The sequence below is a fragment of the Perognathus longimembris genome, chromosome 12, assembly GCF_023159225.1.
Source record: "Perognathus longimembris pacificus isolate PPM17 chromosome 12, ASM2315922v1, whole genome shotgun sequence".
Taxonomy (NCBI): Eukaryota; Metazoa; Chordata; class Mammalia; order Rodentia; family Heteromyidae; genus Perognathus; species Perognathus longimembris.
The window spans coordinates 3,435,399-3,461,882 of record NC_063172.1 but is presented as its reverse complement, the minus strand read 5'-3'; the positions used below and the strand labels follow the sequence as shown (position 1 = coordinate 3,461,882).

Here is a 26,484-nt window from a genome sequence, read left to right as displayed (position 1 = left end):
TGACTCTAAGGACAACCAACGATGCCATTCCTCTGTACTTACGTCCTGCCCGGCTGGTCCCTGGGGGCCGGGGAATCCAGGCAAGCCTCGAGATCCCTGATGGAAAAGAAGAGAAGACACCGCCCCCCCCCTCACGTGAGCAAACAAAGGCAAAAGTTGGCTCTCGTGGTACAAATGGTTATGGCTATGAGGAAGCCAACTTAATTCAAGTGTCTCGAGCACCCTGCTCACAGATTCCTCCGTCCGCTGTGCTGTGCGCACGTGGGTGTGTTCCCCACACACAGGGTGCTCAGGAAACCTTCACTTCAAGCCTAAAATCCCAGGCAAGCGGGGAGCCAGGCCGGAGCTCAAGTCCGGCACGCACCACCGTGGCAGGGCTGCCGACGGCCAAACTACGCCTCCTCGCACATGCTCAGTGCGTACGCGGCACCCAACAATACGAAAGGGACCCCTTCCCCTTCCGTCGAAACTTTCTGGACCACATCCGGGAACTGAACACGCTTCCGTTTCATGGAAGACTTTTCCTTACGTGGAACAGTAAATGGAAACCGGCTCTTCTTCGGGGCATTCTGATGCTACTTGCCACGCGTGAGCTGCCCCTGCCTGCTCTAGAACCTTCTCAGCTCTCCCCTCGAGCTCATTCTTCCTCACCTATACTTTGGATAACTTTCTCTGGGCCCTATCAGTTAATTGCTCCGTGTCTCAACTTCTTTATCAAAATGGGTATAAAAATCCATCTCTTCCTTATTCAGAAATCCTATGAACGGATACAGTTTCAACTATGGGTAAGGCTATGGTGTCTCTCCCAGCTGCTGAGATGGCACTCGCTTCCACGACGATGTGTTTGTAAGCAGTTAACATTTTCATGGTATATGTATACGTTTTCCTAATCACTGGCCATTGCCTCTCCTAGGACAAATGCTTCTAATAATCTCCTCTCTTATCCATTAGGTCTTCTCAATAGCTCAAAGGTCTTGCTGTGCCCCTGTTATGGCACAAAAAGAATTCACCTCATTTGTTCATGGTGGTATGGCTGGGGTCGGGGGGGCGGGAGGGTACAATTAAACAAAATCAGCTCTCCTGAAAACTAGTTTCATTAAACTGAGTCTGTCCTGATGTGATAAGGAGCTGCCCAAAAGTAAAGTCAGTCGCCTCAAGCCCAACTCTAGAATGGACACACTGAGTCAGATGGCCGTCCATCGCTCCGACTGACATTCATCCATACGTCACGTCCGAGCCCCTCGGTTGGCGCCCATATTTTAGAGTGCCACGCCGCTTAATGTTAGCAACTTTCAGGAATTATTTCGGTTGTCAGTGCTTCCATTTTTAAATGGTTGTGATTCAAACAGAATTCTTCCCGTGGGGACCCGTTTGGGGCATACCGTACCGGGGAGCCTTTGTCTCCTGGTGTTCCAGATGGGCCCTAAGAAACAAAAGAGCGAATCAGCAGGAAAAGCTGCCGTGAAGTGGCCATGCAAAGCAAGCGGTGCTGTTGGTGTCTGAGACTTTGACCGTCCCAGAAAACATCTCTAAATTCCTCTCATCTTGAAACCACATCCCCACCCCCCCCCCCCCCGCCGCTCACCCACGCATGCTGCTCACAAAATCGGAGGCGTTTCTGCATTTTTCCCCCTGAGCTTGTGCCCTGACACTCACTGGGTTTCTGAGACCTGAGCCCATGTCTCCTCTACGGCTCTCGTAGGCCCTGGCTCGATAGATGGGGTGAGGATGGGGTGAGCGCACCCACGTCATACTTGAAGATGCTAAAGGACACATTCAGGTCTTCCAGGAGCATTTCTGCCTGTGCCCCCAAGGGCCACGCTGGTGTTTCCGCATGGAAGGCCTTCCTCTGAATTTGGACATGGCGCCTTCCCTTTTCACAACTGGGCTCTGACTTTCCACGTCTCCGCCTTGGAAAGGCCTTTGGGTTGGAGTTAGTCCCACTTCCCACCACCCTCTCAGTGCATCCTGCACATTCTCTGTAGCAGAGCCCAGAAGAAGGTCCTGGGTGCTCCCAAGAGGGAGAAAAGGTTGTGCACAAATGCCAGAATCCTCGTAGTATTTTGGACCAAGTAACCTACAAGCCCATCCATTAGACACGGCATGAAGCTCCCTGACAAAGACAGAGTGACTATCTTTACAAAGTGCAGGTTGAATCCTGAGGAAAGTAGGGGGAAATGCCAAAGACCTAGAGGCTGTGTGATATCAGAAAACCAGTTTCCAATTCCAATATGGTTTTCCTGGATGGGAGTGGAGCCCTGTGTAGGGGCAAGGAAAAGTCCTTCTGCAGCCAGATGAAGGAAAGACGTTTAATGCATCATACGCTTTGTATGACAAGAGTCCTGATCACAACTGAACTCTGCCACTGAGTGGATGATGTCCGTAGACATGAGAATGTATATGCTTTTCCCTCTATCTGTACTGCACACTGAGTGTGCAAATGGTAAACAGGAAGTTCTGTACTGAGAAGTACTTTAGCTAACAAGGAATTAATGGAGTGAGAAGGGCTCCAGGTGTTCGTTTCCTCTCTCAGTATCTACCTGAAGCAGTGGTACGTGCACGGGGAGGCCACGGGTATGGAAAGGCAGAGGCGAAAGGAGAGAAAACACAAACTATGTCTTTGTGGTACTGGCTTGTGCTGTATGTGCTCTTTCCTCTCTGCTACAGTCCACTACAAATCAGAATGGATGTCGTCCTCCCTTTATCTGAATGTCTAAGATGGCACGGGCCTCGCGTGGCGTTCCGGGAGCCGGCCGCGTGCAGGGCTGCGACGACAGTGGATTGTGGAGCCTGCCCGCAATCAGCGCGTGGGGTGTGAGGAAAACCACTTTCGAGACCACTGACCAGCGTGTGGTGTGTGTGTGTGGGGGGGGGTCAGAGCTGAGAGACACCGGAGCCTCTGGTGGGGGCCTACTCTTCAGTAGAGCACTTGAAACGCTTCCTCGCCTATCCGCTGTGCCCGCGTGGGCCAGCGGCCCTCGGGGAAACGGAGGGCTTCGGCGGGAGGGCGCAGGTCCCGCGCTTGGCGGACGCCCGCGGGGAGCTCTGTCCTGAGAAAGCTCCCGCTCTCCAGGCCGGGGAGGCCCGAGAACGCTTTGATCTTCCCACGGCCGGCCGGACAGAAGCTCATTCTCAGCACTTCAAACCTCGCTAAAGGAAGATCAGAGACAGCTTGAAGATTAAAGCAAGTTTTCGCTCCTTGCCTGAGTGTGTGGAAGCAGAAAGCCAAGATCTCAAGTAACTGCCCTCCTGTTCGCTGATGGGGCAAGAGGGAGTGGACTGGGCCACCCCCCCCCCCGCCCGCCCCGGTCGCCCTTCCAGCGGGGCAGAGCTGCCCGAGTCCCCAAGGCCTGTGGCAAAACACTAGGTGGAGACTCCCTTCCAGGAGGAAGCCTTCGCTGAGAGAATGCGGTGGGGATTTGTAAGTCCTGCCAGGGGTGAGGTTACACTCATGAGGACCGAAGGACAGCAGAGTCTGTCTACTCTCTGGCCCAGCCCCTGGGCTGGCCGTGTAACGCGAGCCCTGCCACCGTGCCTTCGGCACCTCTCCCGGTTCACCCGAGAACACGGGTGTAGCAGACAGCTCATTCCGTCCCCACCTCAGCTGGGCCTGGCAGCCCGGCCACCCCCGCTGCAGGCCCTTGCCTCAAGACCCCTTTCTACCCAGCAGAGTGTGAGGCTCGTGCTCAGGGCAGGCCAAGAGTTGCTGGGGAGACTCGTGAGCAGTGACAGGTGTTGGTACACTCACACGACAGCTTGCTTATCCTGAGCCCACGCAGAGGTCAGCTGAGTGAGCCAGAGGTCATCTTCTCATGAACATAATCTCCCTTGACCCTCTCCCTCTCTCTCTCTCTCTCTTTCTCCCTCTCTCCCCCCTCTCTCTCTCCCTTCTCTGTTCTCTCTCCTCTCCATCTCTGATTCCTGGATGACTTCCTAAATAAACTCCTCACCCTTGAGATCACCCCCAGTGGGGGTGATGCTTTGAGCCCCAGAGAGGATCAGATCAACACAGGACTACCCTGCAAACAAAGGCAGCGTTCCTGTGCGGGGGGCAGGCACAGCCAGTGGACCCGAGACCCCCTTTCCTCCCCCGCGGTGCGCATCTGCTCTCGGCACGCCCTTGAACTCTCCCCGAAGATTCCCAGGCCGTCAAGAAGCCAGGCCGCAGGGAGCCAAGGAGAAGATTTATGACAATTCAACCAGGTTTCATCCACTAAGGAAGCTTTTAATAAGCCAAAGTGGTAGGAAGACAACTTGAAACAGTTGATTTACAACCTTAAGAGTCGGCCAATTCGTAGGTGGAATCACTTAGCAGGAAGATATTTCGTGGCAATTTTAGCTGACTCTTTTTAAGTGGGAGGGGGGCTGAGCCCACCCTGGCCTGCTGCCTGTCTCTCTGACGAAGGGTCTGGCACGGTGAATTTGTGGGGAGCAGACAGAACACGGAAGGCCGTGTTAAACAGGAGTGTGCCACATCCAGGCCTCAGGCCTGTGACAGTCCTCTATGCCGACAGGTATCCCACCCTTCACTCTAGTGAATGGAGCCCATGCCTCGCGGAGGAACAGAAATGGGTGGCCTCTTCTAGCAGGAAGGCAAGGAATCCTTCTTGCGAGTGGAAGGACAGAGAACAAAGGCTGGAGGATCTGGAGAGTGAAGCTAGAAGCCTAGGACTACGCTGGGAGGTAGAACAAGAGCACCAGAGAAAGCAAAGAGGATTCTTGGTAGTGGGGTGGCAAATAATAGCTTTATCTTCTTCTTTTTGGCAATACAATGCTAGAGAGGTAAGGGTTGAACTCAGGGCCTTGTACTTGTTAGGCAAGTACTCTATCGCTCCAGGAAGGCCCCCAGCCCAATTTCGCTTTTGTTGGTTTTCACAGGGAGCCCTTACTAGCTTTTCTCTTGTTTGTAAACTCCAGATTGGACTCAAACATGATCTTCCTCATCTCCGCTTCCCAAGGAGCTATGATTATAGGCATGAGCGACTGGGTCCACCCTTAGGTTTCCATTCATCTTCTTTGATTGTCATATATGAAGAATGATATACCTGCATTTCCTAAATGTGAAACCAAGAAAGACTGGACCGTGTACTTCTCTGGTCTGAATCCAGGTTATATTTAGTAAGGGTGCATTAGATTACACACCTGGATTAAAATAATAGCTTTAGCAACAATAATGCGTAGTTGGTTTAAAAAGTTCAGGGTTCTACATGATATCTGAAACGTACTGGGCATCTTAGCTCCTTGTGAATACTAGTAGGACATGATTATCAAGAAAAAAAATGCAACCTTAAGGTAGATAGATATGACATGTTTGGTAAAGAGGAGAGTAAGTGGAAGAGAAGGCCTCGAGAGCGAAGACTGCCCCAAATTCTAATGGTTATGATTTGTGAAGAAGTGTCACATGTGTGACACTTGGGGGACCATGAAAGGGAGGTTAGGAAGCAATGGATGAATGAGCCATAAACCATTCCTCAGTGAAATTTCCATTTTCTGTGGGGAACCGTCATGTTTCAGAGCCAGATACACCAGCTGTGGCTGAAGTGTGTCTTCAGTTTCCATAAATACTCGAGTCCTCAGAGAAAGAACATGGAGAGCCATCCTTGACTCGGATAAGAGCGGGACTCCGTGGATCCCGTATAATCTCTCTTAATTTACAGGTCTGACAAGTTCTTAGAATTACCACCACTAGGGGTCCTAACAAACGCACAGAGTGGATGGTGGGAAATTACACACTGAAGTACATCATACAAAACGAATGCGTAGATGGCATTTTAGAAACAACCTCATGTACATTTTTACACCACTAATGATAACAAGCAGGATGACTGGCTCTGTTGTTGGCTGAAATGCATGAACACACATTGCTTTTCCACGTCAGCTTCCTTTCCTAACCAGCTCGGTGACACGGGCTATGATTCCTTCCCTCAAAGTTGGGATGCGGAATTTTTCCTTTCCTTTAGTTTAAACTTTGATGATATTTGTTCACCTTTCTTTGGATAAGACAAGTCTTGGTTTCTCCACAAGCCATGGTCTTCTTATAAAAAGCACACCAAGCTTTACCCCCGTGTCGGCCCTGCCCACAGAACCTCCCCGCATCTGGCCCCAAGACCGCATCAGCTGAAACAGCAGGACCCTGCAGGAAGCCCAGGCTGCGGGCTCCGGTCAGAGCCAACCCACAATGGCTGCCTGGCCCCCTGCCCCGGGAGCAAGCAAAACCACTGGCCGAATAAACACTCACAGGAGGTCCAGCAACCCCAATGCCCGGGTCTCCACGGCTGCCAGGAGAGCCAGGGATCCCGGGAGCTCCTCGGTCCCCCTGGAAGAGAGAAAGAAAGAAAATAAGATAGAGCCGTCGGCGCTGGGAGGAGACGACCCAGGTGTAGGGAGGAGAGGGCTCTTCCTCGATCCTAACTGCTGTGTCGTCCCGTCGGTTCTCACCCCTGCACTCTGCGATTTCCCACAATGCACCGAGAGAGGCCCTCCTCCAAACAGGCCCAGCCCCGTGTGGACCTCGGACTATGGCTGCCATCACGGCACTATAGCCAGATCCACGGTGCCAGCTCCAGCTACACGCACCGAGCCGTCGTCCCTCGACCGTGGCCACACACGCATTCACGTTTCAATGCGGGGCCCACGTCACCAGGAAGCTCGCTCGTCGGTTGGTCAGGAATTTACCGATACCTTACATTTTGTGGTAGTGGCAGGGAGGGGGGTCCAGTGCTGACTGAGAAAACACTTGGCTCCAAGTATAATGCTTCATGGGGTGGACTTGACCCGGACTTCAACATGTAAGAAACTTAGGCAAGTAACTAGCGCTCTGAGAGCACGTTTCTTCATCGTTACGGGGTAGCTAATAGACGCTGCCACACCAGCTCCTCTATGAAGGGAGATAGAGCCCAGGGCGCCCGCGGCCCGGCCCGGTGCCTGGCCCCCAGCGCACGCGAGCGGCTGTATCGGCCGCTCTACCCACCCGCCTGCCACTGCAGACGTGACAGGAAAAGGGACAAGAAAGAAGGGAAGGCTGGGAAGAGAAGAAACTCTCACTGTCTCTTGTGGAAGAAGAGCTGTGGGTTTTCCACAGATTCCCACCACTTTCATCTCTGAGATCAAGTGTTGATCCCGGTTGGCTGAGCAGCGAGACCTGTCCGGTGCCGCCGCAGGCCGCTCTTTTCTCTTTTTGGTAATCGAGTTTCCCCTAAGTGCTGGTGACATTTATTTCGGGTGTCTCTCCAGGCCTCTCTAGCGCGAGGGAGATGAGCTCTGTAGTTTGCCCCTGAGAACCTACCCATAATCCAAATTAAATTTGATCTGAAATGTACGTGGCCCCAACAGCCTTGGGTAAGGGGCTGGCCCCCTCACACCGGCGTGAGTTCGGGTGAACCGCTGCCCGTCCAACACGCAGGTGTCAGACGGGGACCTCGCCCGGGCCACTTCACGCCCCTGGGGCGAGGCGAAGCCTCCAAGGCCGGTTGCCAAGAGTCAGCCAGAAAATGTGCAGGGAGCGAATTCCAGGTAGGACCTGGAAAGGCCTAGAAATGGTTCCAAGCATGTCAATCGGCAGGGCGTGGTCTTGCCAGCGGCAGGGCGCGGAACCGGGGCACGGAGCCTCCCCTTGTCTTTCCTCCGCCCGGGCCACCCACCAGTGCAGACGTGGCGTCCTGCTCACGTTCTGCCCGGCAGGGCTCTGGATATTTACTTATTCGAATATCTTTAAGTAGCTGTACAGAAGGATTTAAATTCAGCACCTCAGTTTACGAGTACAGTGCATCTCCGCCCCTTCCATCCTTCTCCCCCAACCCCGCCCATCCCCTCCATTTTCCCAGCTCCCCTGGCGATGTGTGTGTGTGTGTGTGTGTGTGTGTGTGTGTGTGTGTGAAAATGGCCTTGACTCCAGCCTCCAGCCTCCGCCTCTTGTGTGTGGCCGGGGCTTCAGGCAGGAGTCACCGGAGCCCTGCTACACAGCTTATTCTTTGCCCGGCATTTCGATGGGAAACCTTTTCATTTGGGGACCTTTAAGTAAAGTGAATCTCCTAAGACGAAGTGATGTTCCTGCAACACAACAGCTACCCAGGGGAGTACGTCAGTTACATGCTCCTTCAGCTAATGCTCACCGCTGGGTCCCTGCAAGCAGAGAGCTAGGCTCTGTGCCCATGAGGTGACTCAGTCCTGAGGTCTGCTTATTATCAGTGCTTAGAGCTAAGTTCCGAGGTGGAGTATCACTCATCAACCCGTGTGTCTTCAGGCGAGCTACGGGATAAGTAGCTGAGACGGGTCTCTAACCGGGTTACATATACACGGCTGAAACGTCTTCATTCAGGAGGAAGAGAGACGCCCCCTAAGACCCTCCGGCACCTGCCAGTTGCGGTGAGGAAAGGCTCATGTGAGCCCATGAACACCTTCAGACGGCCCTGGTCTTAGCGACCTGAGGTTTCCCCCCCACTTTCCTACAGCAATCCGCTCTCCAACCACAGGTGACCCTAACTCCCAGCCCACCTTCCCGCCGCCTTGACTGCGCTCTACCTCGCAACTGCACACCAATGCGCCATTGGTTTAAAAGCTGCATGTGGCAAATGGGGTAAGCTATTGGCCAAAGGGCCACGCCGCGCGATTTCGCACAGGAGGAACGCGCGCTGGCCGTGGGTGGGCATGTGGGGATCGTCTCAGAATCACCACGGTTGAGAATCACGGAACCTCCAGCCAACGGGGGCGTGAGGTGCCCAGAGGAGGGGGAGTGGACTGAGAGGGGGCGGGAGGGCTGCTTACGGCAAGAAGCTCCCACCCGCCCTGCCCAAGCACTCACCTTGGTTCCTGGAGGGCCGGGTAAGCCGGGAGAGCCTCGCAGCCCCTGGGGAAGTGAGAGACATGGGGCGGGGGTGAGGTCCTGAGTGAGCGCTGGCTAGCCCGCCCGCCCGCCCGCCCGCCCGCCCGCCACGTTGCTGCATCCTCCACTGGGGTGGGGGGGGGACAGGCAGACACCAAGGGCGGAGCACGGGGCCCCGACGTGTACAGCCGGAGACCACCCAGGGTTAATGAAGGCGGAAGGGAGGAGAACGCAGGCAAGAAGAATTCATCGTCTACACCGCAGAACTGAGAAACACAAGGGACGGGGTGGGTCAAAGAGGGGTGAAGACGTCCAGGCGAGGACGCTGGTCAAAACATCCACGTGTAATCTTAAGGAAAGCAAGAGCAGGGGTGCATTGGGAGAGGCGGGTGAGACTCGCTGTGTTCATAAACCGCTTCCGTGAATGGCCACTCATTGGTACAACTACTTACAGATCACCTAAATATTACCAGCCCCCACGGGGAAGAGGAAGGCTGGGCGTCAGAGCAGGGCTCCCCCGACTCCAAGGCCAGATCCCTATCACGTTCCCTGGGCTTGAAGCCCTGGGTAGCTCAGGGACGGAGCCCTTCCATTCAGGACGGCGAGGTTTGTTCAGCCTGGCACTCGTGGACACGACACTTGTGCGAGCCCCTCTGTCCACGCTTGCCTGTGACCGTCCTGAACGACCAACGAGTAACTCACTTGGCAGCAGTCTGCCCCGGTCATAAGCGTCTCCGAGGCCCAGACCAGACCACACCTTGGTGGTTCCTGGCCTGCGGCAAGCAGTCCGCACCCACGCGCTGGCCGGAGGTCAGTGCCCACCCCAGCGCGTCGGAGGCTTCGCTCTCCACAGTTTCCTTCACCGTGCTCAGCCACGGCCCAAACAGAATACACGGGAGGATTCGGATATAACTGACAGGTCTTAAAGGACTTTCACCGCAGTGTGCTGTTGTGGCTGATTTATTGCATTGTTGTCAGTATCTTACTGTAGTGAATACACTTTACCATATTAGTGTATGGACAAGAAAAAGCGCAGTGGCATATATTTATGGAGGACTCGGAGCATTACCCCTGGCTCCGGGGCCCCGGGGCGGGGAGGGGCAGGGCAGGTGCAGAAAATGCCTCTTGCCCCAGAGGTCACCTTTCCCAGCCAGGCTAGTTGGCTGGCTGTGACCACAAGGTTTGGCGGTGCGTCTCTGTGTGGCTAGGGCCATTTCCAGCCTGCTTTCTCCAGGCACAGAAACACATTCCTGATATGCACAGACACACACACCATATGCGCGCACACACACACACACGCGCACGCGCGCGCCTCTTACCGGTTCGCCATCCTGCCCTTTCCCAGGAGGCCCGGGATCACCCCGGGGCCCCGCTGGCCCTGGCCTCCCTTCTTCTCCTGCTGTTCCCTGGAGAGAAAAGTAGACAATTCCCAGGGTCAGCATCAGGCAGAGTTCCGTTTCCAGTGGGAGCCAGCCCCCCACGGGCGGGCAGACGCCCTGGGGTGGCCGTGACGGTGAACGAGAGGCACATGGAAGTGGGCAGTAGGAAGTGGACAGGAAGTGGGCAGCAGGAAGTGGACAGTACCCTGTGTGCAAAGGGCTGAATTGCACCCCTGCAAGTTTCCCGTGTTAAAGTGGCACTGGGTCTTTACAGATGCCGGCGGTTAGGTTTAAATGAGCCCCTCCCTGGAGGGCCCCAGTGGGCTCCATCCACTGTGACTAGCGTTCTTCAATGACAGCCGGGGATGGGGGGGAGGGGAGGACAGTCCCGGGAAGGGAGGCCCACGAGAATACACTGAGGGAAGACCGCGAGCGACGTGACACACGGAAGCCCGAAGACGCCAGGGCCGGCCCACTGCAACCTCACGGCGGCAGCAAAGGCCCGGCTCCCCCACTCCCGCTCGGCTCCTCGGGGTCCGGTCGTGACCCCGGCTGGACCCGCGGCTCCTTCACGAGATAGCTCAGTAGAGAGAGAACCCGAGAGACGGAGGCCGTGGGCGAGGATCTGCCGAGCAAGCGCGGCTCCGAACCGGCGACAGGACAGGGCTCATCGACCTCAAAGCCGCTTCGAAGCGGCTTCCGTGTGAAGTGCCGGGTCAGGCGCGAGAGACAGACAGGGATCTGGAAGCTGAGCCGTCCCAGCTCTCCTCGGATGTAGCGGGGCCGAAGTCTAGTGAGCCCAGCAAGTCCCTGGGCCTGGCTGGGCCCTCAGCCCGGGCTTCGGCTGAGGAAGAGAAGGTGTGCGCCGCCCCCTAGTGGTTGGAGGAGCCAACAGCCTACTGGGCTTTGAACGCTGAAACCTTCAAACATCTGCAAAATCCAACCTTAGCCCCCTGGTCGCCCCTTCTAGGTTCGCCCAGTGGCGTGTGATGTGGGGGTCCCCCAGCCCCGGCCCCGTCAGGGCAGACAGGGCTGTGGTTCCTTGGGACGCCCCACACCTCACTGCCGTCTGAGATGCCATCGTTCTTCGGAAAGTGCAGCACGTACGTCGCCCACAGGGGTTTCTGTGGCTGAGCCTGTGGTCTGCTAACAGCCTCCCCCCCCCCCACCCCAGCCCCAAGATATTGCCCGCAGCTTTGTTCTTTCTAAAATAAATCTGGAAGAAGTATTTTTTTTTTTTTAAAGCGGAGCCCAAATGCCGACTCTGCCTCCATTCCTGTTCGGTAGCCTATGAAGCTACGGCAGACGAAGCGATCCGTCCTTGGAAAAGCGTCAGCAGAAGCAGGCCGCAAGGAAGCGGGGTGGAGAACTCGGGTAACGGTGCCGGGGGAGGCGCAGGCAGACGACCCGTCGGGGGCGAGTCCTCTGCCCCTCTCTCCGCACCAGCCTGCCCGACCTCCGCTCCCCAGCTCCCCGTGACCTTCACAACCCTGGGATCCGTGTCGTCGGGAGCACCCCCGCGAGCCTTCCCTCCCTCCCGGAGCCAGGGGGCGCTCAGACTGCGGAACCCGGACACGGAAGCCAGCACGGGCCCTGGGTTGGACACCCACGTGTCCAACTCGGGCGCGTTCCCAGGAGCCCTGTGCATTTCCGGCTCCCCATCACCCAGACTTGGGGGTGACGGACGGACGGACACGTGCGGTGGGGGTTCAGAGGACGTGGGCTTCCCTCCTCTGCCCCTGGGGTTCCCCAGTGGCTGGGGGGGGAGCGCAGTGTCTCCCTCCTCCCCTCGCTTCGGGGAAGCGGATTCCCCTCGCAATCACCGTGCACAGGGGCGGCGGGCCCCCCCCCCCCCGCACGCAGAGGCCGCCACGCCCAATGGGCATCACCCCAGCCGTCCCGGGGGTGCCCGGCTGGCTCCCCGAGACTGGCAGGAGGGGTAGCGGAGAGGGCGGGAAGCCGCGGCGTCCTCCTCGCCTCCTGCTTCACAGTCCGTTCCCATTCCTGGGTCCTACGCTACACCCTCTGCCGTCAGCAAGGCCTCCGGGCAGGGGGAGGGGGGTGCGGCCCACAGGGGGAGGGAGTGCACTGCGCTGGGGGGAGGGGGGTGCGCCCCGCAGGGAGGAGGGGGGTGTGCCCCACAGGGGGAGGGGGGGTGTCCCACAGGGGGAGGGGGTGCGCCGCGCAAGGGGGAGGGGGTGCGCCGTGCAGGGTGGAGGGGGTGCACCCCCGCAGGGGGGAGGGCTGTGCACCGCGCTTACCTTCTCGCCCCGCTCGCCATCTCTCCCCGGCGGGCCTCTGGTGCCAGGAGCGCCCTGCGGAGAGCACGGTGATTCCAGTCACACGGTCAGGCAGGGGCGAGGAGCCCCCACGCCGCCTCCGTCTCCACCCTCACCCTCAAGTCCCACGGAGCCGCGCCGGGGCCCGGGCAGATCTCGCGGGAGCGGGTACGCGTGCCAAGCCTCCCGCCGGGCCGGGCGCCGTGGAAGGCGGGCCTCGGGAGCGTGAGGCCCGCGGGGATTGGGTGGGCGGGGGGGGGCTCCCAAAGAACGAGGCTGGCATCACGGACCGGCACCGACTTCCGGCGCCTGCCCAGTGCCCCGGGAGTTCAGGCGAAGGCGGGAAGCAGGCGTTCCCGAGACACAGCCCCGCAAAGGAGGAACGCGGAAAGGAAGAGGGAGGGCGGCTGGAGACGCGTGGGGAGCACCTGGAAGTCAGTCCTGCTGACGACCCGGGGACCCCCCTCCCCCTCAGTCCACCTAAAGCCGAAAGAGCCTGGCTGCCCGCCGCGGTCCACCCAGGGCGACTCCCGGCTGGGGCCACGAGCCACCTGCCCGAGGCCAGAGCAGAGGCTCAGGCCGTCCACGTCGGTGCACGGCGCGCGGGCAGGGAAGGGCGGCCCGGGCCAGGCAGCCTGCTCTGTACCTCCCCCTTGCCTCCGCCCGGCGGGGCAGGGGTCCCCACGGCCCACTCCCTGTCCGCGAGAGCCGTGACCCCCGCGGGGCTCCGGGGGCGTCCTCTGAACTCACACGATCGTCACGTGGAAGGGTTGGATGAATGAGCGGGGCGGGCCTATCGCTACCGCGGAGAATACATTTCCTCGGCCCGTGGCTAGAGGTCGAGTCCAAATCAATGTGTATGGCGAACCATAAAGCTGGGTCGTCGGAGACGCCCCACGCCCTCCCGCCACCGGGCTGCAGGGGCAGAACCTTCGTAGCTCTGACGCGAGGTGGCGGGGGCCTCTAGGGGTGCTGTGTCCTGTGTCCTGCTACCGCTCAATGGGGGAGCTGGGCGTGAAGTCCCGCGTGGGACAGCCAGCCGACGGCCTTTGACCTCTTCAAGTGCCCGCTGGCCGTCTAAATGTCCACACGTTTCTCCTCCCACCCGCGAAATGCACCAAGTTCCTCCAAGCACCACACTCCCATCGACCAGCCAGGGGGGAAGCCATCCCTAAGAACGCGGGCGTGGCTGGTCACGCGGGCCGGCTTCACCGGGACACCAGCCCCCTCCCCCCCTGCGAACCGACATTGAGCCTCCCCCACCCCCGCCCCTGTGCCGCAAGGAGGAGAGAGGCGGTAACCCCACGGAAGACACAAAGGGCCTGCGGCCCGGTTACTCACCGCACTTCCCGGGGGGCCGACGACGCCGGGGGGTCCTGCAGGCCCAGGGGCGCCCTAGCCAGAGACACAGCCAATGAGGAAGGCCAAACGCCCCGATCAGAAACCGCCAGCCCTCGCCATTCTCCGCGCCCGCCCCGTAGGCAGTTCGCTCGGACTTGCTAGAACAGTCTCCGGCCCGACGGCCCCTCCCCGGAGGTGCCAGCCCGCGCACCAAGGGGCTTCCGGCACGGAAGGGGGGAAAAACGGGGAGTGGAGGGGCGCCGGCCGGTTCCTTCAGCCCAGGCACAGAACGCGGGGGTGAGGAAGCGAGGCGGGGCGGGGAGCACGGACGCTCATCGTGGAAGGGTCAGAGGTGCCGTCCCGCCTCAGCCCTAAATGGGGAGGGAGGGAAGGAAAACGGAGGGTGGGACCAGCTGTTCGGAGCCGACTGGGTCGGGAAACGTCCTTGAGACGGGTGCGCGTCGAAAGACACCGAAGAGAGGAAGAACGGGGCCGAGCCAGGGCTGACCGTAGGCTGGACAGAAAGAGGAGTTCCGGGAAAACGGGCCGGAGAGCGTTCTACGGGGCTTGGGGTCCGTCGCGAGCTCGCGGAAGACCACAACGACAGCGCGGGGCACGCAGCAGATCCGCTTTTCATCGGCACCAGAGAGGGCGGCGAGGAGAAGGGACGGCTCTGTGTGTGCGCATGCGTGTGTGCGCGTGTGTGTGTGCGCGTGCGTGTGTGCGCGTGTGTATGTAAGGAAAGGCATTCCTCTCTTGGACCAAAGGCAAAGCCCGTCCCCCCGTGGCCCCCGCTCAGGAGCCCTGGGGTGGGCTGGGCTCTCTTGGCCCACCCTCTCTCCCGCCTCGCCAGCCCAGCACTGTGAGCCAAGGGCCAGGTCCTCTGCCTGGCCTCCCCCCCCCCCCCCCCCCCCGTCCACAGGAAGCAGGCAGAACACCAGGACTTACGGGGCTTCCGGCTGCTCCAGGGGCCCCTTGGGAGCCGTCCTGTCCCTTGGCACCCTGTGCGGGAGGTAGAAAGAAAGGTCAGAGGTCAGAGACCTTCACCCTCGGGGCGAGAAAGTACCATCCCATCTCCAGACAACCTGAAGAATCGCCAGGAACGATCCGGAGGGGCAGCCCAAACGGGGAGGAAAGACGTGGAACCAAAGTGCTACTGTGCACCAGGTGTCCTCTAAGCCGAGGGAGTAAGGAGCACAGAGCGAGGCCAGGCCCGGGGGGGCTGAGTTACGGAGGGGTGGGGATGCCCCCGGCACCCGGCGGCACCTGGCCGCAGCGCCCTCTGGTGGCGACCCGAGAAGAGAGCCGGCTCTCTTACCGGAGGTCCGGCGGGTCCCCGAGGCCCCAGTTCTCCAGGACGCCCCTGTGGTCCCTGAAACGAGACGATCTGTCCATCAGGTGGCTCATCACCCACCCGCGTTCCCAGAAGACGGGCTGTGGTGTGGGCAGCCGCGATGGGTATCATTTGGGATCCGCGGACGCGGCTGGTCCTGTGGTCTGGGTACCAGGTCCGGCTGGGCTCCCGGTTGGGCGGCGTGGTTCATGCCTGGGGCTGGCTGGCTCCCGGGCACCTCTGGGTTACTGCGGGGGGGGGGGGCGGGGGGAGCGTGCGGGGCGAGGACACTCACCGCTTCCCCTGGCACACCGGGGTCGCCCTTCTCTCCTTTGGGCCCTTGCTCTCCCTGCCAGGGCAAAGCATAGAGAACAGGTCATCCGCCCTGCACGCAGACCTCCCACTCCTTCCGGTGCCCACGTCCCCCCCTCAGCCTGAGCACGGGGCTCCTCCCAGCCCGTGGAGGGGCCCGGGGTGGGGGGGCCTCGGCTTCCCCAAGGGCTGGTCCCGGTGCTCAGGCCTCTTCTCCTCCCCTGCCCTGGGACGCAGACGGATGGATTCTGACTCCTCCTTCCTACGGACGGCGGGACCCTACTCCTTGGGGGAGGGGATCCCCAAACAGCCAAGTCCTCCTGTTACGGACGCCACCCACCCCCCCCCCCCCCAAGCCCAAGGTCTTCTGTGTGGAACCTGCTAGTTTCTGCTTATTTATACCTATCAACGTGGCCTGGCCTCAGTCCCCTCCAGGTCAGCACCTGAAGTGGGGGGGTCATCGAGGGAGGATGAGGGGGAGAACCTGAGAGGAGGAAGGGGGTATCACAGGCCTCTTCTTGGAGGAGATGTGACTGTGCTGTGCCAACAGGGCCTGGTCCCTTAGAGAGACTTGGGGTGGTCAGAGCGGAGGGTCTAGCTTTTACAGATAAAGGGACAGGGTGGAAAGCCAGTGCCTTGGGTGTGCTCAGGCTGAAATCCCGGGGATGAGGGACGCCCTCCTCCCGGGGTGCTTAGAAGGACACGAGGGCCTCGTCTTGTAGCGCGTGGGGCGCAGGGAGAAGGCAGGCCAGCGGGAGGCTAGCTGAAGACAGCCGTGTTTTCCACGGCTCCCGGGCCGCCTTGCAGGGAGGAGCAGGGACAGGGAGCCGGGTAGAAATGGATCCAGCTGCCGAGCTGTGCCAACTGGCGCGGACCTTGCCTCTGGTTTCCATACCTGCCACGCCCGCGTGTCTTACACAGGCAGAGGCTGAGCGACACGGGAGGCGTGACAGAGAGGGGCTCTCGGGAAAGGCCGGACGGCACGAGGGTGTCCGTGCAGGAGGTCTGCACGTGGGTGTAGAGGGAGTGGCTTCCTCAAGGAGCGGGGCATGGATCGTCTGAACCCCCCACCCCAGGCGGCCGCGGGAGCCTCTGGATTTGCCTTCTGGGAGCAGAGAAATGGGAGGAGTGGGAAGTTTATACACGAAGGCTTCTGAGAGGCGAGCTGGGGTGGGGGTGGGGAGGACCCCGGAGGAGACTGAGGCAGATGCTGATCACTCAGAGATTGGAGGGGTAGGGGGGAGGGTGGGATGGCCCTCAGGCCACAGAGGGTGGGGACAAACACGGGAGGGAGGCTGCCCCCCCACCCCCCGTGGCTCCCGCCTGCCCTCCACTCCAAAGTCCCTTCATGGGCCTCCCAAGGCGGAGGAGGAAGCCAGGGAGCCGGGCGCTTCCCTCCACCTCATCTCCCGTCTCCTCATCTTTTCATCGCACAGCAAACCCTACTGTCCCTCTCCATCCCGACCCCCCGGGTACTGCAGAGACGGAGACGGGAAGGCACACACCTGAGGAGAGCAGGGGGAAGTCAAACACCCGATCACCCTCTGGAGCCATCGATACAAACATGGGTTGCCATGGCAACAAGCCAGTTTCTCCCCCCCCCCCCCCCAGAGAGCGCCCCGCAATTTGCCGGCTAGGAGAGCTTCTTTCCCTTCAGCCTCAATTGCCCCGCTTTGATTCGGAGGGCGGCTCCCAGGCCGACCCCAAACCGCACACCTTGCTGGCAGAGGTCATTACCGGGACTTCCAATGGAGGGCGAGGCCGTGGCCCCCGACGCTCCCCCTGGGTGCTTCCCCAGCCCACCCTTCTAGAAACTCCCATCCCATGAAGCCATTCTTTTCAGGAGAGGCTGGTGTGTAGGGCTGGCTAATCTCAGGGGCCTCAGGGGGAACCCGAGAGGCCCCAGGGCCGGTGGCGGGGTTAGAGGCAAGGCCCAGGTAGTAGAGGTGTGCTAGGAGAAGGAGACCAGGAGCTGGCCGGCCCGCCTGTGCATGTGTGAGGTCCAGGTCACAGCGACAGGCGGAGGTGGCCACTCCACTGCCTGCGCGTGAGGTCCAGGTCACAGCGACAGGCGGAGGTGGCCACTCCACTGCCTGTGCATGTGTGAGGTCCAGGTCACAGCGACAGGCGGAGGTGGCCACTCCACTGCCTGCACCTGAGGGCCAGGACACAGCGACAGGCGGAGGTGGCCATTCCACTGCCTGCGCGTGAGGGCCAGGACACAGCGACAGACGGAGGTGGCCACTCCACTGCCTGCGCGTGAGGGCCAGGACACAGCGACAGGCGGAGGTGGCCACTCCACTGCCTGCACCTGAGGGCCAGGACACAGCGACAGGCGGAGGTGGCCATTCCACTGCCTGCACCTGAGGGCCAGGACACAGCGACAGACGGAGGTGGACACTCCACTGCCTGCGCGTGAGGGCCAGGTCACAGCCCTGGGTTCGATTCCCCAGCACCACATATATAGGACACGGCCAGAAGTGGTGCTGTGGCTCAAGTGGCAGAGTGCTAGCCTTGAGCAATAAAACCAAGATGGCTACCAGCTTTTAAACTGCTGAGAAGATGCAGGGACACAGCTGGAGTTCAGAGCGGCCCACTGCACCCTCTCCCCATGGAGGGGGGCGAGAAGAGCTGGTCACGGGGAGAGGCATGGACGCGTCCTTAGAACCTCTGCTGGCGGGGACCTGCACTTTTCTCTTCAGGGCTGCAGCATCAACAAGCAGTGGGCACAGACGCACACATGCGGCTTGTCCCCCGTCTCCCTCGCAGCCTCCCTCGCGTCTGAGCCCCTCTGAAGGTCCCCCACCTGGTCTGCACCGCCGGCAGCCAGGGAACAACATGCCTGCTACCCCCCTCCAGGCCATGTCATGAACGCTACCCAAAGGGAGTGTGGCCTTTGCCCGGGACTTCATGCCAACACCCGGGAATGTCCCTCCCGTCTGGCACAGGGTCAGTTTCCTAGAGGAGCTTTGTTCTCCCAGTATACTAGCAGGACGACAAGTCTGGAAGCCCAGGGGCCTGGCTGACCAGCATGAAAGACTCGGGGTTGAACCCCAGCCAGTCCAAGCTCCCAACCCACACTGGACAAGTCCAGCCAGGCCGAGGGCACCCTGGACACTGCGGCCAGGCTGCGGACACCGGGACACACCAAGGTGTCGCTGCTACTTACCGGCATTCTGGGGTGTGGTGGGAACAGAGATGTCTGAAAAGGAAACCACAGAAATTAGAAAGCCAGAAACTTGAAAACTGACATGTTGTTGTTGTTTTTTTAAAGTCTGCTATCTTGTCTTTTTTCTTTTCTCTTCTTTTTTCTTTCTGCTTTGGGTCTGAAACCAGGACTCAAACTCAGTACCTGGCACTTTGGCTCCTTGGCTAGCACCCTCACTGAGCAGCCATGCCCCCCAACCCCTGAAATTCCGCCATCTCTGAGAAACTTGCCAAGTGAGATGACGTGGCCCCGAGGGACCCTTCCGTGGCGGCCAGTTTTGAGACTAGAATTCTTTCTGGAAAGCCCCGAGGAAGGGTTAAGACACAGCAGTTCAGTCTGGGTGCCCTGGGGTCCATGGCCCGAGCACCAAACCCTGGGTGGCTTCGGAGACCTTCTGCCAGCTTCCAGAACCCCACCGGTCAGCGGGGGACGAAGCACTCTCCCCGTGGGGCATCACCCGGCTGAGCCAGTGGGCCTCGGTGTCTCTCCTCCGGTGCCACTGCGGGCCCTGGACCAGGCAGGGGCGGAGGCGCACGGACGGGCGAGAGACCCCGTGCTCTGGCTCGGGAACGGCCCAGCCTGTGTGAAAATGTCTCCGTGGGGAATCTTCCACCGGGTGCTGCGTGGAAAGCCAGCCTGGCCGCCACCAGCCTCCCAGGCTGGGCTGAGAACGTTCTAGAGGTCCTGCTCTCTCACACTCCATACTTGTGCAAATGCTTTCCCTGGATCTCAAACCGGCTCTCCCCCTCGGTTCACAGGGGGTTCAGAGCACAGCTTCCTCTGCCTCCCCCCTCCTCCCGCCCCCACAACAAACAAGCAAACAACAACAACAACAAAAGAAAACCCTGGTGCTTCAGTGGAGTGCATTTTAGATCCGTTTTACGTTCCCACGTGACTAGGAACGTATAGACGTACATTTCTGGCCATGACCAGAAACCCAGCCATCCCTGAGGTAGCAGCCAAGCCAGAGCTGGCCCATGAAGCCATGGGCTACTTCCTTGATGTCAGCTACCTGAGATTGTGAGGGGGGGGAGGGACATTAAAATAAAAAAAAATCCAAATATAGCCATATTACAGAACTCTCGGGGTGAGATAAATAACAATAACTATGTCAGACTTCTCTCAGTCTGCTCTTCAGTGTGTACCAGGAACTCTGCTAAGTACTTCATAGTATTCCAATTAATTTTCACAACCAATGTCCACACTGTCTGGGTAGAGTGGCTTTGGCAGATACAAAGGCTTTGTCTTCGGGCATTAGGTGACCCATCTAGGCCCACAGCGCTGGAGAACAGTGGTGCTGAGAGCCAGTTCAAAGCACCATAGCCCTCCTTCCTGAAGTGACAACTCAACAGCACTCAGCACAGACCACAGGGACAATAAGGGCCGAAGATGAGTCCTGGATAAAGGACTCCTTCTCTCTGGACCTCAGTTTCCCCATGTGCAATAGGTAGAAATGTACCGTCAATACCCAAGCACATGTTCTCAGAAAGAGCAATCACCCTTCTGTGGATCAAGTAAACCAGCAAACACAAATAAAGAGTGATTATTAAGTGGAGTGAGGGTGTGTGAGTGTGTGTGTGTGTGTGTGTGTGTGTGTGTGTGTGTGTGTGTGTACTGGCAAGGCGTTCTCAACGCTTTAGGAATTACAGGAGAAAGAATTAGGAGAGCAACTCACGGTTCCAGGTAACCCAGGAGGGCCTGCTGGGCCGGCTTCACCCTAGGTGAGGAAATGGAAAGGAAGTGACCACTCATTCTTCTGTTTGTTCCAGAATAAGTATGATAATATTACGTCTGCCCAGATAACCGGAACACCCTCCCTGCACTAACCTAGGTATACAGAAATGATAGGTAGACAGGGAGACAGACAGACAGATGACAGATGTGTAGATGAATGGAGAGTATAGAGCTGTACAGGTAGATAAATGATACCTACACTCTGAATTATAAAATCTTTTGGACACAAGGATCTACACACGTCTATAGCTACAGAGGATGTAAGTCGTGCACTCTCCCACGGATAGGTTCCATGCCGATGGCTTTCCGTATCTGCCTGTTGAGGGCACTGGGGCTGTTTTCCTGTGACGTGGTCAGAGCCAGCATGTGATCTGTTACAACAACGACCATGACGACGAGGAGAAACACGCCCTCCGGCTTGAGGACCTCACTGAAGTCCAGCTGCCTCACAGACAGAGGCCCAGAGAGCCGCCTCCTCTGCCGGGAGCGGCCGGCTGAGCTGTCCCCGGCCTGCGGCTGCAGGATCCCCCTGGGAAGCACACACCAGCGGAGCTCGAAACCCAGCGCTCGCCTCTCACCCACGCTAAGACGCATCCGGAAAGGGATGTCTTCCGCGCACAGCATCCTATCCGCATAGCCAAACAGCCCGAACGCGTGACCTCCCGCCCGCCAGAGAGGCCGGGAGCCGTTACGACCGGGAGAACCACACGCCTGGACTCCCAAGCCGGTCACGTGAGCGGCGCCGTGGGGAGCCAGGGGGCAGGGCCTACCCTGGTCTTGTTCCCGGAACCGGCCGGAGCTGGACCCGAGGCCTTCCATAGATGACTCGACGGGCAGATGAATGAATGAAGTCAGCTCAGTGAAAGACCAGCCTGACCTTATTAAGCAGCAACCCTACGCGGACGGAAGCTTGCGCCGCGACTTCTCCCACGCACGTTTCCTTCAGGCCTGGTCTCTGCATGGCCCTGCACGACCTCACTCATCTCTCTAGACAGTCCCCTGGCGTGTCTGGGTTTCGCCAGCTCACGGGTGGGGACACCAAGGCATAGAAACCTCCGTCGACAAAAATCCGACAGCCGGCCCGAGACGGGACGATTCCAAACTCAGACTGGAATTCCAGAAGCTTCTGAACGAGAGGCACACCCTCGGTGCATTCCCTGGTTGTCCCCGGGCTGCTTCGTGACACAGAGAGACTCGTGCCTCGAGGCCTGCGCATCCCCTCACCCGCCGGTTAGCAAGCCCAGACCTGTGCACAAGTGTGCGCGAGCGAGAGGACAAGGGAGCCTCCGACAGGAGGGCAGCGGCCGCCTCCGGAAACAGCCTCCTCCTCCTCCGGCCTTGGGAGATGCAGGACGAGGAAGGGCGGGTGGGCAGATGAGGCGGGTGGAGGGGCTCCGACGCGGAGAAAGACGTGGGAGAGGCCCTATGGAGTGTGGGTTGCGGGGGACGGGCTGAGTTCCAATCCTGCCTCATTGCGAGTGCTTGGCTGCCGGTCGCCCCGGAGCAGCCGGGGTTACACTGTCCCCTCTGCCCTCTGCGGAGCGCAGTGGACCGCAGGGCAGGCCGCGAAGGGCCGGGTCGAGGGGGGAGCCCACAAGGTCCAGCCGGGAGGCGGCAGTGTTGCTGTCACGTCTCAGACGGAAGGAGAAGTAATTGTGTGTGTTACCGCCCCTCTCTGGAGGCCTAGGCGGGTGGCACAGACTCTCCGTGTGCCCTGCCAAAGCAATCCGAGTTGCCCTGTGCGCCTCCTCAGCCTTGGCGTTCTGGAAACGGTCTCCTCACACCGAAACAGCTTCTCGCGAAGGCCCAGGCCAGCGCCAGGCCTGCCTGGCTCGCCCACACCAGCGGGGCTGGCACCAAGATGACCACGCAGGAGGGAGGGCTGGGCGCCAGACGGGAGGGAGGGCAGACGTGGGGAAACAATGTTCTTTGGAGAGCGGGGAGGCGAGGGTCATCTGGAGGGGGGTGTACCGGGCCCCAGAGTCAGGTCCAGGGTGCAGCACTGTGAGGAGCAGGACTCGGTACCCCGGTACCCACACTGCCTGGCTCTCCTAACAGCCTGGACAAGGGAGTTAGCCAGCTTTCCTGTGCCTCCACTTCCTGATCTCTGAAGTGGGAGCACTGTTGACAACAGGGAGCCCTCCCATGTCCCCAGGGATCCACTGAGCCCCACGGGGACAGTGTTCCAGATCGTTCTTCACACACTGAGTCTGCCCAGGTCACCCTCGGACCGGGACCACTTACACCTGGTGGGGACATCAGACGGAGACATCCGTCTGCAGAACCAGCGGCAAGCTGATGACCTGGGCATTCTGACGTGGTTCTGTCAGATGCCGGAAGCATGGAGTCCTAACCCAGCCCGCCTTTCTGATTCCTGGAACAGGGCAGTCTCCACTAAGCTGGGTTCTGAGGTGTGTGTGTATGTGTGTGTGTGTGTGTGTGTGTGTGTGTGTGTGTAAAACTGCAGTGGTAGGGTAGTAACTGTATGTGGTGAGAGGCTGAACAGGAAGCAGCAGGAGGAAGGACAGGATGAGCTACTGAGGGGCACTGCCGGGCCATGGGACAGGACCAAGCCACAGGCCCGTCGTGTCTGTGTCCCTGTCCTGAAGGCAGGGTGACCGTCAGGCTCCTGTGGCTCTGGAGAGAGCTCCCTCTCCTCGTCGTCTGGCTCTTTGCTGTTACTTTCCCAGGAGTGTTTCACTACCTCTGATTTCTTTCCCTTAGCACTTTCCACTCGTGAATTCATCCCTTATTGCTCTCTCTTTCACTGCCCGTCCTGATAGCACTGTTCATGGACAATACCAGGTATGTGGCAGAGGGGCGTTGACAAGTGATACAGAAGCAGCCCTACTGTGCACTGCAAAGCACACAGTAGGGCTCAGAAAATGCAGTCCTGTCCTCCTGGGTGAGATAAGAGCACAGCTGGACTCTAAGGCTACCTCTAAAGCAGAGACTTGTGTGATGAAGGAGAAGGACACAGTAGTCAGGGAACAAGGGATTTGGTTCTTGGCAAATTCTTCACCTTCTTGATGCCTACACTTCCCTCAACAAATAAATTACTAGTTTCTGTCTTCTACAGCTGTGCTAGTATTCAGAGAGAGAAACTGAGCATGATGAGGGCAAACTCAGTACTCGGCATATGAGAAGTGCTCAAGCAAGTCTCAAGCCTATGAGTACAAAAAGGTGGATGGATGGATGGATGGATGGATGGATGGATGGATGGATGGGTTGATGGGTGGATGGATGGATGGGTTGATGGATGGGTGGATAGATGGGTGTATGGATGGATGGATGGATGGATAATTGATGGATGGGTGGGTGGGTGGATAGATGGGTGTATGGATGGATGGATGGATGGATGGATAATTGATGGATGGGTGGGGTGGGTGGATAGATGGGTATATGGATGGATGGATGATTGATGGATGGATGGGTGGGTGGTTGGATGGATGATTGATGGATGGGTGGGTGGGTATATGGATGGATGCATGGGTGGATGGGTGGATACATAGATGGATGGATGGATGGATGATTGATGGACGGGGTGGGTAGGTGGATGGATGGATGATTGATGATACATGATGGGTGGGTAGATTGATGGATTATGGATGGATAGATGGATTGATAATGAGTGGATCTATAATGGATGATGGATGATGGGTAGATGCTGGATGGTGGATGGATAGGTGGATGACAGATGGACAGTGGATGGATGGATGGATGGATTGGATGGACATGTCACCTAGGGCTTCATTGCTTTCTTTTGAAGTTTACTGCAATTCCAGAGATTATTTCTAACTTATTCCCCCCCCCTCAAAAAAACTTTGCCATACTTTGGCATTGGACAAATGCATTCAGCAAAAACGTGAAACTTTAGGAAGCAGCAGCTAGTGGGCCTAGATTATCACCAAATGAGAGGAAGTCACTCTTACCTTTTCACCTCGGTCACCTTTCAGTCCAGGAATTCCCAGTTCACCTTTTTCTCCCTATTATGAAAAATACATTTATAACACATTCCAACCCGAAGTTTAATTGTTGCCTCTTTGTGGGAAGGCAATGTGATCTTGAACAAAATGTCTATTTCTTTCCCTCTCCCCTCTGCCCTCTCCCCAGCCCGTGCCTCATCAGTGACATGGCCAGAGCAAAGCCCAACCCACAGGCAGTCCTGCTGGCTAAGTGTTGACGGTGTAATTCTGTGCCGGGAAGGCAGCACCTCCAAGGCCCATCCATTCCCGTCATCCAACCGGAGGCTCCTCTGCGCTTCCCAAAGTAGCTCCCACCTCTGGGCCCTTCGCTTACGCGCATGAATCCGCCACCCTCCTCCCGTTTCCCCTTCCATCAGTCCTGGGGGAAAACTCAATTCTCCCAGCCAAAATGATCACCTCCTCACAAAGAACGAAGGCCCCCACAGCAGCTGCTTCCCGGGGTCCCGGGCAAGAGAAGCCAGCCTTACCTGGTCTCCTTTCTGTCCCCGCACACCTGGGAAGCCGGGAGCACCCGGGAGACCTGCTTCTCCCTGTGAGGACACAATGGCGGCGCTATCCACGCGGCACCCGTGGGAGGCCTCCCCCACCCCCACCCCCGCGTGACCCACTCGCTGGAGCATGCCCAACGGAGCTCTTTGCCCCCCATCCCCAAGCACCGCCCCTCACCTCCGTGAGTGTCTAGCTCTTCCTCACCCGCCATAGCACCTCCTCCTCATCTTGCCTGACATCCCTCAAGTCTGAAAAGATCCTCTCCCCTCGCCCACGTTTGCCACCACGCGCGACACTGCCGGACTCCTCCCCATCCTGGACCTCACAGCAGCCGACAGGCGCACGGCGCACGCGGACCCCTGTCGAGCAAGTGAACCAGCACCGTGGACTCTCCCCAGACTCAAGTCTTGGCGTGGGCAGGATGTTTAACAGACTTATCATAGAAGAATGGATGAGTGAGTGAGTGAATGAGTGAATGAATGAATGAACGAAATGAAGACATGAGTGTCGTACCTTCTCTCCAGGTCGGCCTGCCAGGCCCTGCTCCCCAACTTCACCCTGGAGATAGAATAACAGAGGTCACCACCCCGGCATGCAGACTTCCGGTCCTGGTTGCCACCCCCCCCCCCCCGCCCCCGGCCCGGGTCTGAACATCCTCAGCCCCTGCCAGGCACACCACCTCTCACCCTCAAATACGAGGCATGGGTTCAAGGCCGAGGGCCGTACACTAAACAGTGCAGCGTGTACCGTCCCTAGAAAGAGGGGCTCCACGCATCTTCACGTTGTCTGCCAAAGCCAGACACAATGCCTGGAGCTGCCCTGGCAGAGCCCAAACGTTTCCACACAACACAGCGCCCAATCTCCCGCTCAGGGGTCTGTGACACGTCAGGAAAACTCAGATTCCATCTTGGGTTCCAAGAGGGAGGGGAAGCTGTGGGGACGGAACTTGGTAAAGGGCCCGCGTCCCTAGCTGCAGTTCAGCCTCGTGTCATAAGCACCCACGGCCCGAGGCTAGAAGCAGTAGGAGTGTGGCTTGGTTTGGTTTGCTTGTGTGCAGGCCCTGGGTCTTGATCTCAGGACCTGGGCGCTGTCTCTTGAGCTTTTTCACTCCGGGCTCACGCTCTACCTCTTCAGCCACAGATCCACTTCGAGCTTTTTGTTGGTTAAGGGGAGATAAGAGTCTCACACACATTCCTACCAGGGCTGGCTTTGAACTGTGATCCTCAGATCACAGCCTCCCGAGTAGACAGGATCACAGGCGTGAGCCACGGTGACTAAGAGAGTTTTTTTTTAAATTCTTTTATAAAAGTATCTTTAATTGCACAAAGGCAAGGTCATGTAACAAAGCAGTTTATGGATGCAATCCATCTTGATCTGTGTCATCCTCCTCAATACTCTCATCCCCCTGTGACCCACCCCTTCCTGTCCTTTTCTTAAGTTTGGGGTACACACGACTAATTCTTGGCTACATCCTCCCTCCCTTCTCCCTTCATCATCGACCCTTCTCCCCTTGGCCCCACTCCTTTGCAATAGGAGAGTGCTTTTTACTTATATTTTTATTAGCACAGATTATTTGTGCAAGGGGTGTTTTGTGTGCACGGA

The 26,484-nt window shown here is 58.4% G+C and overlaps 1 protein-coding gene across 1 annotated transcript in view; it reads right to left on the bottom strand.

Moving 5' to 3' along the window:
• Col22a1 (collagen type XXII alpha 1 chain) overlaps positions 1-26,484 on the bottom strand; it is a 168,489-nt gene that overhangs the window by 57,332 nt on the left and 84,673 nt on the right. Inside the window, exons 27-41 of the mRNA XM_048358696.1 lie at positions 25,396-25,440; positions 24,861-24,923; positions 24,340-24,393; positions 20,349-20,390; positions 18,635-18,667; positions 15,449-15,502; positions 15,139-15,192; positions 14,769-14,822; positions 13,821-13,874; positions 12,462-12,515; positions 10,141-10,227; positions 8,801-8,845; positions 6,239-6,316; positions 1,388-1,423; positions 43-96 (exon numbers count right to left, since the gene is read on the bottom strand). Of these exons, the coding sequence (XP_048214653.1) occupies positions 43-96; positions 1,388-1,423; positions 6,239-6,316; positions 8,801-8,845; positions 10,141-10,227; positions 12,462-12,515; positions 13,821-13,874; positions 14,769-14,822; positions 15,139-15,192; positions 15,449-15,502; positions 18,635-18,667; positions 20,349-20,390; positions 24,340-24,393; positions 24,861-24,923; positions 25,396-25,440 (807 nt within the window). The remainder of the gene's footprint in view (positions 1-42; positions 97-1,387; positions 1,424-6,238; positions 6,317-8,800; positions 8,846-10,140; positions 10,228-12,461; positions 12,516-13,820; positions 13,875-14,768; positions 14,823-15,138; positions 15,193-15,448; positions 15,503-18,634; positions 18,668-20,348; positions 20,391-24,339; positions 24,394-24,860; positions 24,924-25,395; positions 25,441-26,484) is intronic.